This window comes from Myotis brandtii, unplaced genomic scaffold (assembly GCF_000412655.1).
Source record: "Myotis brandtii unplaced genomic scaffold, ASM41265v1 scaffold488, whole genome shotgun sequence".
Lineage (NCBI taxonomy): Eukaryota > Metazoa > Chordata > Mammalia > Chiroptera > Vespertilionidae > Myotis > Myotis brandtii.
In genome coordinates this window covers 892052-904415 of record NW_005368638.1, presented here as the reverse complement: position 1 = coordinate 904415, position 12364 = coordinate 892052, and the positions used below count along the sequence as shown (strand labels likewise).

General features: G+C 41.9%; 1 protein-coding gene across 7 annotated transcripts in view; it reads right to left on the bottom strand.

Annotated features, from left to right (window-relative positions):
- Nucleotides 1–12364, bottom strand: part of PTPN4 (protein tyrosine phosphatase, non-receptor type 4 (megakaryocyte)) — a 213048-nt gene that overhangs the window by 12624 nt on the left and 188060 nt on the right. For all 7 annotated transcript variants that reach the window (XM_014547921.1, XM_005876489.2, XM_014547925.1 and 4 more), the window contains 2 exons: nucleotides 11227–11373; nucleotides 6120–6248 (listed from right to left, as the gene is read on the bottom strand). In XM_014547921.1, coding sequence (XP_014403407.1) covers nucleotides 6120–6248; nucleotides 11227–11373 — 276 coding nt within the window. The remainder of the gene's footprint in view (nucleotides 1–6119; nucleotides 6249–11226; nucleotides 11374–12364) is intronic.

Sequence of the window (12364 nt, the reverse complement as noted above, 5' to 3'; positions counted from 1 at the left end):
CTGGGAATCAGCCATAGCTGCTTGCTCCGCCCTGTTGATTCCGAGACCCCGCCCCATTCAGGCTGCTGCAAAGCCTTTTGCATATGAATGCCCGGGTCCTTTACAACCTGACAACTACCTAACAAATTGCAGCTGGGCCAGACAGACCCAGAACTTCCAAGAGAAGGCCCAAGGCCCCACAGCAGCTTGCATTGCTTCTCAGCTGGGCCTCATCTGGGCACCCCCAAACCCCCAAAAAAGGAAGGGGAATCTGCATATCTCTTCATAGCTCCTGCTGGGTAACCTCAGGAAGAGGCTTAATTAGCACCTCCTTAGATCCAAGAGCCAGTGTACCCAGTGGTCAGAGTGGGACCACCCAGATTACAACTCCTCAGATTCATAAGGAACACACTCAGGGGGCAGACTCAGTGAGCACCAAAGCCCCACTGAAGCAAGTCTTGCCCCAGAAGGGTGTCTTCAGCACAGAAGTTCTCCCACTGCAGACACAGCTGATTCTCACTGCCAATTGGCCTGGAGGTCAATTCCTCCCAGTGACACCTAAAACAATCAAGGCATAACTACAACAAGACTGTGCACAAAGCCCACAAGGGGGTGCACCAAGAGTGTCCACCTCAGGTAACTGGGGAGGCTGAGCCACTGGGCCCTGTAGGACACCTAGCACACAAAACCACTCTACCAACACAGGGAAGCAGACAAAATGCGAAGACAAAGAAACAGGTCACAAATGACAGAAATGGAGGACAGCAAACGACTGGATATAGAGTTCAAAACCACGGTTCTAAGATTTTTCAAGAATTTTATGGAAACCGCCGATAAATGTATTGAGATCCTTAAGAAATCTAGTGAGACCCTCGATGTTGTGATAAAGGACCAACTAGAAATTAAGCATACACTGACTGAAATAAAGAATATTATACAGACTCCCAACAGCAGACCAGAGGATCGCAAGAATCAAGTCAAAGATTTGAAATACGAAGAAGCAAAAAACACCCAACCGGAAAAGCAAAATGAAAAAAGAATCCGAAAATACGAAGATAGTGTAAGGAGCCTCTGGGACAGCTTCAAGCGTACCAACATCCGAATTATAGGGGTGCCAGAAGAAGAGAGAGAGCAAGATATTGAAAACCTATTTGAAGAAATAATGACAGAAAACTTCCCCTACCTGGTGAAAGAAATAGACTTACAAGTCCAGGAAGCGCAGAGAACCCCAAACAAAAGGAATCCAAAGAGGACCACACCAAGACACATCATAATTAAAATGCCAAGAGCAAAAGACAAAGAGAGAATCTTAAAAGCAGCAAGAGAAAAAAAGTCAGTTACCTATAAGGGAGTACCCATACGACTGTCAGCTGATTTCTCAACAGAAACTTTGCAGGCCAGAAGGGAGTGGCAAGAAATATTCAAAGTGATGAATAGCAAGAACCTACAACCAAGATTACTTTATCCAGCAAAGCTATCATTCAGAATTGAAGGTCAGATAAAGAGCTTCACAGATAAGGAAAAGCTAAAGGAGTTCATCACCACCAAACCAGTATTATATGAAATGCTGAAAGGTATCCTTTAAGAAGAGGAAGAAGAAGAAAAAGGTAAAGATACAAATTATGAACAACAAATACACATCTATCAACAAGTGAATCTAAAAATCAAGTGAATAAATAATCTGATGAACAGAATAAACTGGTGATTATAATAGAATCAGGGGCATAGAAAGGGAGTGGACTGACTATTCTTGGGGGGGAAAGGGGTGTGGGAAGAGACTGGACAAAAATCGTACACCTATGGATGAGGACAGTGGGGGGGAAAGGGCAGAGGGTGAGGTGGGAACTGGGTGGAGCGGAGCTATGGGGGGGAAAAAGAGGAACAACTGTTAATAATCTGAACAGTAAAGATTTATTTAAAAAAAAAAAGATCTTTGTCCAATCTCTTTCCGCACCCCCCTCCACACCCCCTTCACCCTGAGAATTGTCAGTCCGCTCCATTTCCATGCCCCTGATTCTATTACATTCACCAATTTATTCTGTTCATCAGATTTTTTATTCATTTGATTTTTAGATTCACTTGTTGATAGATATGTATTTGCTGTTCATAATTTGTATCTTTACCTTCTTCTTCTTCCTCTTCTTAAAGGATACCTTTCAGCATTTCATATAATACTGGTTTGGTGGTGATGAACTCCTTTAGCTTTTCCTTATCTGTGAAGCTCTTTATCTGACCTTCAATTCTGAATGATAGCTTTGCTGGATAAAGTAATCTTGGTTGTAGGTTCTTGCTATTCATCACTTTGAATATTTCTTGCCATTCCCTTCTGGCCTGCAAAGTTTCTGTTGAGAAATCAGCTGACAGTCGTATGGGTACTCCCTTATAGGTAACTGACTTTTTTTCTCTTGCTGCTTTTAAGATTCTCTCTTTGTCTTTTGCTCTTGGCATTTTAATTATGATGTGTCTTGGTGTGGTCCTCTTTGGATTCCTTTTGTTTGGGGTTCTCTGCGCTTCCTGGACTTGTAAGTCTATTTCTTTCACCAGGTAGGGGAAGTTTTCTGTCATTATTTCTTCAAATAGGTTTTCAATATCTTGCTCTCTCTCTTTTTCTGGCACCCCCATAATTCGGATATTGGTATGCTTGAAGTTGTCCCAGAGGCTCCTTACACTATCTTCATATTTTTGGATTATTTTTTCTTTTTGCTCTTCCAGTTGGGTGTTTTTTTGCTTCCTTGTATTTCAAATCTTCGACTTCATTCTTGGGATCCTCTAGTCAACTGTTGAATCCCTGTATATTATTCTTTGTTTCAGTTAGTGTATGCTAAATTTCTGACTGGCACTTTTCCATTTTTTTTTGTCATTCTCACCAAGATCCTTGAAGGTCTCAGTAAGTTCCTCGGACGTTTCTAGAAGATTCTTGAGTAATCTTATAACTGTGGTTTTGAACTCTATATCCAGTAGTTTGCTTTCTTCCATTTGTGACATGTTTCTTTGCCTCCGCATTTTGGCTGCTTCCCTGTTTGTTTCTATGTATTGGGTAGCTGCTAAGTCTCCTTGAGTTGATAGAGTGGCCTTGTGTGGTAGGTGTACTATAGGGCCCAGTGGCTTGGCCTCCCCAATCACCTGATGTGGACACTCTTGGTGCACCCCTTTGTGGGCTGTGTGCACAGTCTTATTGTAGTTGAGCCTTGATTGCTGTTGGTATCACTGGGAGGAATTGATCTCCAGGCCAGTTGGCTGTGAGGACCAGCTGTGTCTACAATGGAAGAGCTGCTGTGCAGGAGTCACCCTTATGGGGCAGGACTTGCTTTCCTGGGGCTTTGGTGCTCCCGGAGTCTGCCCCTTTAGTGTGTCACTTATGGATGTGAAGAGTTGTAATCTGGTATGGTCTCACACTGACCACTTGATACACTGGCTCTTGGATTTCCAAGGAGGTGCAAAGTCAGCCACTGCCTGAGGCCACCCAGCAGGAGCTACAGAGAGATCTGCAGATTCCTCCTCTTTGTATCAGGTTTGGAAGTGCTCAGACGAGGCCCAGCTGTGAAGCAAGGCAGGCTGGTGTGACCTTGGGCCTTCTTTTGATAGCTGTGGGAGCTCCCTGACCCAGCTGCACCTTGTTTGACAGGTTTTAGGCTAAGAAAGGACAGGCCATTCATATGCAAAAGCCACTGAAGCACAGCTTGGTGGCTTTGTAAATTGGGTAGGGCGGGCTCTCAGGGAATCTCCAGTGTGGAGCAAACAGAAATGGCTGCCAGTCAGCCCTGCACCGGGGAGGTCCCAGTACAGGAACAATGACCGTTGCGAGCACCTCAGTCTGGAAGAAAGCTGCCCCTGCGTTCCTGCCCCAATGCCAGATAGTTGTTTCTCCCCATATGTGTCTGGGTCCCCCCAAGTCTCACCCGGCACTGGAGCTCAGAGCAAGCGGGAGCTTGCATCCCCCTCTCAATGAAAAAAGCAGCACACCCGGGTGTCAGCCCGTTCTGTGCCTCTGCACCTGCTACCAGTCTCAATGCGCTTTCTTCTTTACCTCTCTAGTTGTAGTACTTCCACTCAGCCAGGTTTCCCGAGGTTCTGGATGATAGTTATGTATTTTAGTTGTAATTTTGATGTGGTTGTGGGAGGCAGCAAGTACTGCTGTTTACCTATGCCGCCATCTTGGTTTTCTCCGCAAATTTATTTTCTTAATTACATTTGGGTCACACTTTAGAATCTAATTTGCGTCTTAGTCTAGTTTTGACGTATTCAGGGTTTGTAAAGAAAAGCCATTACAGTATATAAAACTGTTGTGAATAATCTACAGGTGGAGTACAATAAAGAGACTATGCTAAAGATATCAGTATTAGTCTATGTAACTATTTACAACCTCTCATATCTACTTGAGAAAATGAAGAAATATTTTACTGGCTTGCCTTGTTATGTTAGACTATGAGCTATATAGTATATAACCCTAAACACTAAATTCATTCTGATGGAATCTCTAGCCCATAAGATTTTCAAACTATTCAATTTTTAATTTCTTATAACTTTAGCTTTAATCAATGTCAGATTCCTTTAATATAAGTCAGCACAACATCTAGCTCAGCCGTGGGCAAACTACAGCCCGCGGGCCAGATCCGGCCCGTTTGAAATGAATAAAACTAAAAAAAAAAAAAAAAAAGACCGTACCCTTTTATGTAATGATGTTTACTTTGAATTTATATTAGTTCACACAAACACTCCATCCATGCTTTTGTTCCGGCCCTCCGGTCCAGTTTAAGAACCCATTGTGGCCCTCGAGTCAAAAAGTTTGCCCACCCCTGATCTAGCTCCTTCCTTTTTGGTCAGTAAGGCTCTATCTTGCTGGGCTCTTTTAATCATACTCAGGGGGGTGGAAGGGAATGGAGTTCTCATTTCCAATGGGATAGGCCTGGGTCTTCACAGTTTGTGCTGTTTGCTCTTTTCTAGCAATTGCTTCTTCTTCTCACAGCGCTCTTCAAAACCAAAGGTGGCAGGGGAATATCTAGTTGCAGGCAGTAAAAGTGGGATACACTGTTTCTAGCAGACTGACAGCAATGCCACCTTCCACATACATCTTCCAATGGGGTTATTAAGCCATCATTTATTAATCAATTTCCATCTCTGGGTCTGGATTTGGAAGCTAAGGAGAGTGATTTAGGTGGCAATAAGAAGAAATTAGAAAGCTATGATAGCTTGGCTGGCGTGGCTCAGTGGTTGAGCATTGACCTATAAACCAGGAGGTCATGGTTCGATTCCCTGTGAGGCCATATGCTCGACCCCCAGTGTAGGGCATGCAGGAGGTGGCCAATCAATGATTCTCTCTCATCATTGATGTTTCTTTCTCTTTCTCTTTCTCTTTCTCTCTCTCTCTCTCTCCTTCTCCTTTCCTTGCTAAAATCAATAAAAATATATTTAAAAAGAAAGATATGATCTATCTGCTGTGGGAGGGTCCTGCCTACGATCTTTCCTCCTTAATACTGAGGAGACTGAAATATCTCTCCTGTACTCTCTTCAAAAAGAGGAATAATTTGATAACTTACAATTAATTGTTCTTTCCATTTCCACAAATGTACTCAAATATTTGATTGATATTATTTGGAGGGGAAAAATCATTATAACCAAAAACATCTAAGGTATGCTTTTTATGAGTATGCATAGTTATTTTTAAAAAAAAAATATTTTTATTGATTTCAGAGAGGAAGGGAGAGGGAGAGATAGAAACATCAATGATGAGAGAGAATCATTGATCAAATGCCTCCTGCATGCACACTGGGGATCGAGCCCGCAACCTGAGTATGTGCCCTGACTGGGAATTGAACTGTGACCTCCTGGTTTATAGGTCAATGCTCAACCACTGAGTCAGGCCGGCAGGGCATGAATATCCTTAGTTTTAAGAGTAATAAGTATTTATTTACTAGATTATTTTCTCACTGACCACTCATATTTAACTATAGAAACTGGAAATTTATTATAGAAAGGAAATACACGTCATGAGATTCTAAAGCATCCCCAAAAATCAAATAGTTCAATAATTAAAAATAATAATTTTTAGTAACCAGAACTCAGACTGAAAACATTTTCAGCTTTCAGTCTTCACCTTGAACATAACAGTTCTAATGAACGGTACCTATCTTCCTTCCTACCTCTTGGTTAAATAGTGTCATCTTCCTGAAGATATATGCAGTATTTCCTTCTTCCGAGTGGCAGGTGACTTGGTAGCATCCATAGGATGAACTTCCTGTGGGCTCTGGCCAATACTGGTGGCACTTCACCTAAAATCAATAGATTAAAAATATATATTAAAAATTATGATATTTTAATATAACTTTCAAACTTACAGAAAAGTTACAAGAAAAATTTAATAAAATCTCATACATGCTGCACCTAGTTCTGTCCACTATTAACATTTCTTTGTCATTTTTTTCTCTTTGTAATAATCTGTCTGGATATATTTTGAGACTGCAAATATCCTGTATACAATAAGCTTTCACTCAGTGTTTTACCATGTGTGATGAATTCTTGCCTGAGTCAATTATTACTATGAGAATGGCAAAATGCTGCACTAATTTTAATCTTTTTAGATTTAAGTTAACAATGAGAAAGAATCTTCAACTAAAATGCCAAATGCAATCCATTTATTTTCACAATTAGAATTTAAAAAAACAATTAGAATTTAAAAAAAACAACAGCTTTCTTGATATATAACTCACCCATTTAAACTACATAATTCAGCTTCCAGTCAAGATGGCAGTATAGGTAAATGCTGTGCTCACTTCCTCCCACAACTACATCAAAATTACAACTAAACTACAAAACAACTTCATTCAGAACTGCCTGAAGCCTTGCTGAACTAAAGTCCTATAACTAAGGATATACAGACGCCATGTCTAGACTGGTAGGAGGGGCAGAGATGCAGAATGGGCTAGTGCCATACCAATGTGTAACAGTTAAAAATCAGGAGGGATATGGGGGCTGAGGAGGGACCCCCTGAGGAGCAAGGAGTCCCAGCGCCACACCAAGCCCCTGACCAGTGTTTCAGTACTAGGAAGTGAAGTCCCCTTAACTTTTCCCTGTGAAAACCAGCAGGGATTGTGGTTGAGTAAGACAGAGAGAGGGGCTGCTGGAATCCCAGGCATTCCTCTTTTTTAAAAATTTAAGTTGACTTAATTTTTTCTATCACCAGGCGTTCCTCTTAAAGGGGCCATACAGGGACTTACTTGGACTCACAGCAGCTTGAAAGGCACCAGGGACACAAAGGGAAAAACTGAATGGTCCAGTGAGGGCGGGAAGGACAGCTTTCTCCCAGGTAGAAGTGCTGGCAGAGACCCTCGTTTCTTTACTGAGCCTTCCCTCCATAGAGCCAGAAGGTGGATGACATATCTGAGTCTCCATCAACCTGGCTAACACTGTTGTGACTCTATGAGACCACCCCACCCAACCTGTGGGCCCACCCAATCTCTTTCCAGTGCCTTTTCCATATAAACAATTTTCCCAAAATCTCTCAAACAAGCAGCATCTGGCCTCAGTGTGCCCCGTACCTCTTGCAAAGTGGCCCCAGTCCTGGCACTCGAGGTAGCCTGCCTTAGTTAGCAGCTTGGCCTCTCCTGGGCACCTCTAAACTCAGGACAAGTAGTAGCCAACTGCAAATCACTTTGTGCTCAGGTCTGGTGACCCCAGGCAGGGCATAGGTGGCACCCGGTGAACAGCTTCAGAAAACGTCAAAGCACCACCACACAACCACCTCCACAAGTGACACACACAAGGGGCGGACCCAGCAGGCATCAGAGCCCTGCTGTAAAGTCCTGCTCTGTGGGGTCTGCCCCTGCACAGCTGATCCTGCAAGGCAGTCATAGTGAGTCCTTGCAGCCAAGTGGCCTGGGCGTAAATCCTCCCTTTGAAGTGCCAACAGCGATCAAGGTTCAACTACAACAGGAGGGTGTACTTAGCCCGCATGGGGGGCCCACCTGGAGCAGCCTGGATGACCAGGAAGGCCGTGTCATTGGGCCCTACAAGACACCTATTACTGGTATATAAGGCCAATCTACCAAGCCTGGGAGACTAACAGCCCTACTTAATACATGGAAACAAACACAGGGAGGCAGCCAAAATGAGGATACAAAGGAACATGTCCCAAATGAAGGAACAGAATAAAACTCCAGAAAGAGAACGATTCAAATTAGAGACAATCTGTTGGAAGTAGAGTTCAAAACACTGGCTATAAGGGGGCTCAATGAACTTAGGGGAAGAGTAGATGAACTCAGTGAGAACTTCAACAAATAGATAGGAAATATAAAATGGAGATAAAAACATAAAAATGGAGATAGAAAGCATAAAAAAGCACTAATCAGAAATGAAGAATACAATAACTGAAATAAAGAATACATCACAGGGGGCTCTGGCAGGTAACTCAGTTGGTTGTCCTGATATGCCAAGGTTGATCCTGGTCATGGCACATACAAGAATCAACCAATGAATGTATAAAATCAATCAATCAATACAAAATAAAAAGAATACATTACAGGAAACCAACAGTAGAGGACAGATAAAGCAGAGGATCAAATCAGTGATTTGGCAGATAAGGAAGCAGAAAACACCAGTCAGAACAGAAAGAAAAAAAAAATCCAAAAAATGAGGACAGTATAAGAAGCCTCTGGGACAATTTCGAGTGTACCAATATTAGAATCATGGGGGTACAGAAGGAGAAGAGAAAGAGCAAGAACTTGAAACCTATTTGAAAACAGTAACGACAGAAAACTACCTTAACCCAATGAAGGAAGCAGATATACAAGTCTTGGAAGCCCAGAGAGTTACATACAAGATGAACCCAAAGAAGCCCCCACCAAGACACATCATTAAAATGCCAAAGGTTGCCCTGGCTGGTGTGGCTCGGTTGGTTGGAGAGTAGTCCTATACACCAAGAGGTTGTGGGTTCAATCCCTGGTAGAGGTGTGTGGCAACCAATTGATGTTTCTTTCTCACATTGATGTTTCTCGCTCTCTCTCTCATCAATAACAACAATAACAAAAAAGCCAAAGGTTAAAGACAAAGAGAGATTCTTGAAAGCAGCATGAGGAAAGTAATTAGTTACTTACAAGGGAGCTCCCGTAAGACTGTCAGCTGATTTCTTAACAGAAACTTTGCAGACCAGAAGGGATTGGCAAGAAATATTCAAACTGATGAGAAGAAGGACCTATAACTAAGATTACTCAGCAAAACTATCATTAAGAATTGAAAAAAGAGATAAAAGAGCTTCCCAGATAAGAAAAAGCTAAAGAAATTCATCACCACCAAACCAGTATTACAAGAAATGTTCAAGGGTCTTCTCTAAAAGAAGGGGAAAAAATAGATAAAAATTATGAACAAAAATGGCAATAAATATCCATCAACAATTACTTTAAATGCAAATGGATTAAATGCTTCAAACAAAACACATATGGTGTCTGAATGGATAACAATACAAGACCATTATATACGCTGTCTACAAAAGACTCACTTCAGATCAAAAGACACACACAGACTGAAAATAAAAGGATGGAAAAGGACATTTCATAAAAATGGAAATAAAAAGAAAAGCTGGGGTAACAATATTTATACCAGACAAAATATACTTTTTAAAAAGGCTTTAACAAGAGACAGGGAGGGACCCAGCAATTCCACTTATGGGTATTTATCTGAAGAAACACAAAACACAAAATTGAAAAGACATATATGTCCATATGTTCACTGAAACATTATTTACAATAGCCAAGATATGGAAGCAACAAAGTTGTTCATCAATAGATGAATGGATAAAGAAGAACTGGATATATATGATGGACTATGATTCAGGCATAAAAAAGAATAAAACTTTGCCACCTGCAACAACATGGATGGACCTAGAGCAGTGATGGCGAACCTTTTGAGCTCGATGTGTCAGTATTTTGAAAAACCCTAACTTAACTCTGTTGCCGTGTCACATATAGAAATTTTTTGATATTTGCAACCATAGTAAAACAAAGATTTATATTTTTGATATTTATTTTATATATTTAAATGCCATTTAACAAAGAAAAATCAACCAAAAAAATGAGTTCGCGTGTCAACTCTGACACGCGTGTCATAGGTTCGCCATCACTGACCTAGAGCGTACTGTGCTGAGTGAAATAAATCAGAGAAAGACAAATGACAGAAGATATCACTTGTATGCGGACTCTGAAAACCAAAATAAACAATCAGAACAGAAACAGACTCATAGATACAGAGAACATTTTGATGGTTGCCAGATGCAAGGGGGCTTGAAGGAATGGGTAAAAAAAGTGAAGGGATTAAGAAGTACAAATTGGTAGTTACAGAATAGTCATAGGAACGTAAAGTAGAGCATAAGAATACAGTCAATAGTACTGTAATAACTATGTATGGTGTCAGATGGGTAATAGATTTATCCAGTTGATCACTTCATAAGTTATATAAAATGCCTAATCACCTGCATCTAATATAATATTGTACACCAACTGTAATTGAAAAAAAATTTTTAAAAGCACACAATTCAATTATCTACACTAATAAAAGAGGAACATGCAAATTAACCATCACTCCGCTACACCCACCAGCCAATCAGAGTGACTATGCAAATTAACCCAACAAAGATGGTGGTTAATTTGCATTCGCAGGCAAGGAGCAAAGACTGAAGATGACTGAAGATGGCAGTGGCCACAGAGCTGGATTGAGCAGAAGGCTTGGATTGCTCCCAGCGACAGAGAAAGCCAAGCTTCCCGCTGGCCCTGGGCTCTGCTCAAGGAGGGGCTTGGGGCCTGGGCTCCACTCAAGGAGTGGAAAAAAAAAGGAGGGGCTGGGAGCAGCCGGAGCGGAGAAGCCAAGCCTCGCTGCTGCGGCTGGAACAAAGGCCTGGATCCCGGGTGTCGGAGAAAAACCGGTGCCGGCAGCCAGGGGTAGGAAGGCCTATTGAGCGAATCTTCGTGCAACGGGCCACTAGTTTTTAATATATTCACAGAGCTGTGCAACCATCACCACAATCACTTCATCACTTCCAAAAGAAATCCCATACCCATTAGTAACCAATGTGCATCCATTCCTCTATCCCACTCCTCTAAACCCAAATCCAGACTTAGACATGCACTAATCTACTTTCTGTCCTCTATGGATGTAAAGGTTATAAAAAAGACCAAATCAATGTGAACATTTTGACTATAAGTATATGCAATGTAATTTGAAGAAGGCCCAAGCAATGTGTAAGATTCAAGTATAACTTACTCTGCCACGTTCAACTTGTGTGGTCAACATTACAACCATGGAGGAGCCTTGTTCCCAAGTCATCTGCCAAAAATCTGTACAAGTGTGTGGTAATGGCCCTTGACAAGCAATGTACTGATTTATAATGCTAGAAGAAGGAATTTCCATCTTAAAAGTAAAAGACATGAAAATAAAAATCGTTTATATTAGTACTTTTTACTATTATCAAGCATATGAAAATCATCCATGAAATAATTGAATGCAACTAATCCCAATAAACTACAAAGTCAGTACAACAAATCTTTAAATAAAAATTTTTTTTAAAAAATCTTCACCTGAGGACATGCTTAGAGAGAGGAAGAGAGAGAGAGAGAGAGACATCAATTGGCTGCCTTGTGTGCCCTGACCAAAGATGGAACCCAGAACCTGGGTATATGCCTTGACCAGGAATTGAGCTGGCAATCTTTCGATGCACAGGATGAGCCATTCCAGCTGGTAAGCACAACAAATCTTTATCAACACTTTCTTATTTTACCTGTAGAAGAAATTTCTTGGCAACAGCCTATATATATATAATCTTCCAATTAATAGAAACAATAGAAACAGAAATCCAAGTATTTTTCAAAGCACTATTATGGTTTTAAGAGAAATTTTACAGAGAACCCAGTTTCAGAGGCAGAGACTTGGTCTCTAAACACTTACTGGTAAAATTTGTGAGGAGCAAAAGTTCTGCCAATTTAGTTTAGATTTTATATAATACTAGAGGCCTGGTGCACAAAAATTTGTGCACTCGGGGGGGAGGGGGTCCCTCAGCCCGGCCTGTGCCCTCTCACAATCTGGGACCCCTCAGGGGAGGACCACCTGCTGGCTTAGGCCCGCTCCCCAGGGGATTGGGCCTAAGATGGCAATCAGACATCCCTCTGGCAATCTGGCAGCCCTCGGGGAATGTCCACTTGCCAGCGGGGAGCAGGCCTAAACTGCAGTCGGACATCCTTAGCGCTGCTGAGGAGGCAGGAGAGGTTCCCACCACCACCGCTGTACTGGCAGCCATCAGCCTGGCTTGTGGCTGAGCAGAGCTCCTCCCACGTGAGAGCGCCCTGACCACCAGAGGGCAGCTCCTGTATTGAGCGTCTGCCCCCTGGTGGTCAGTGTGTGCATT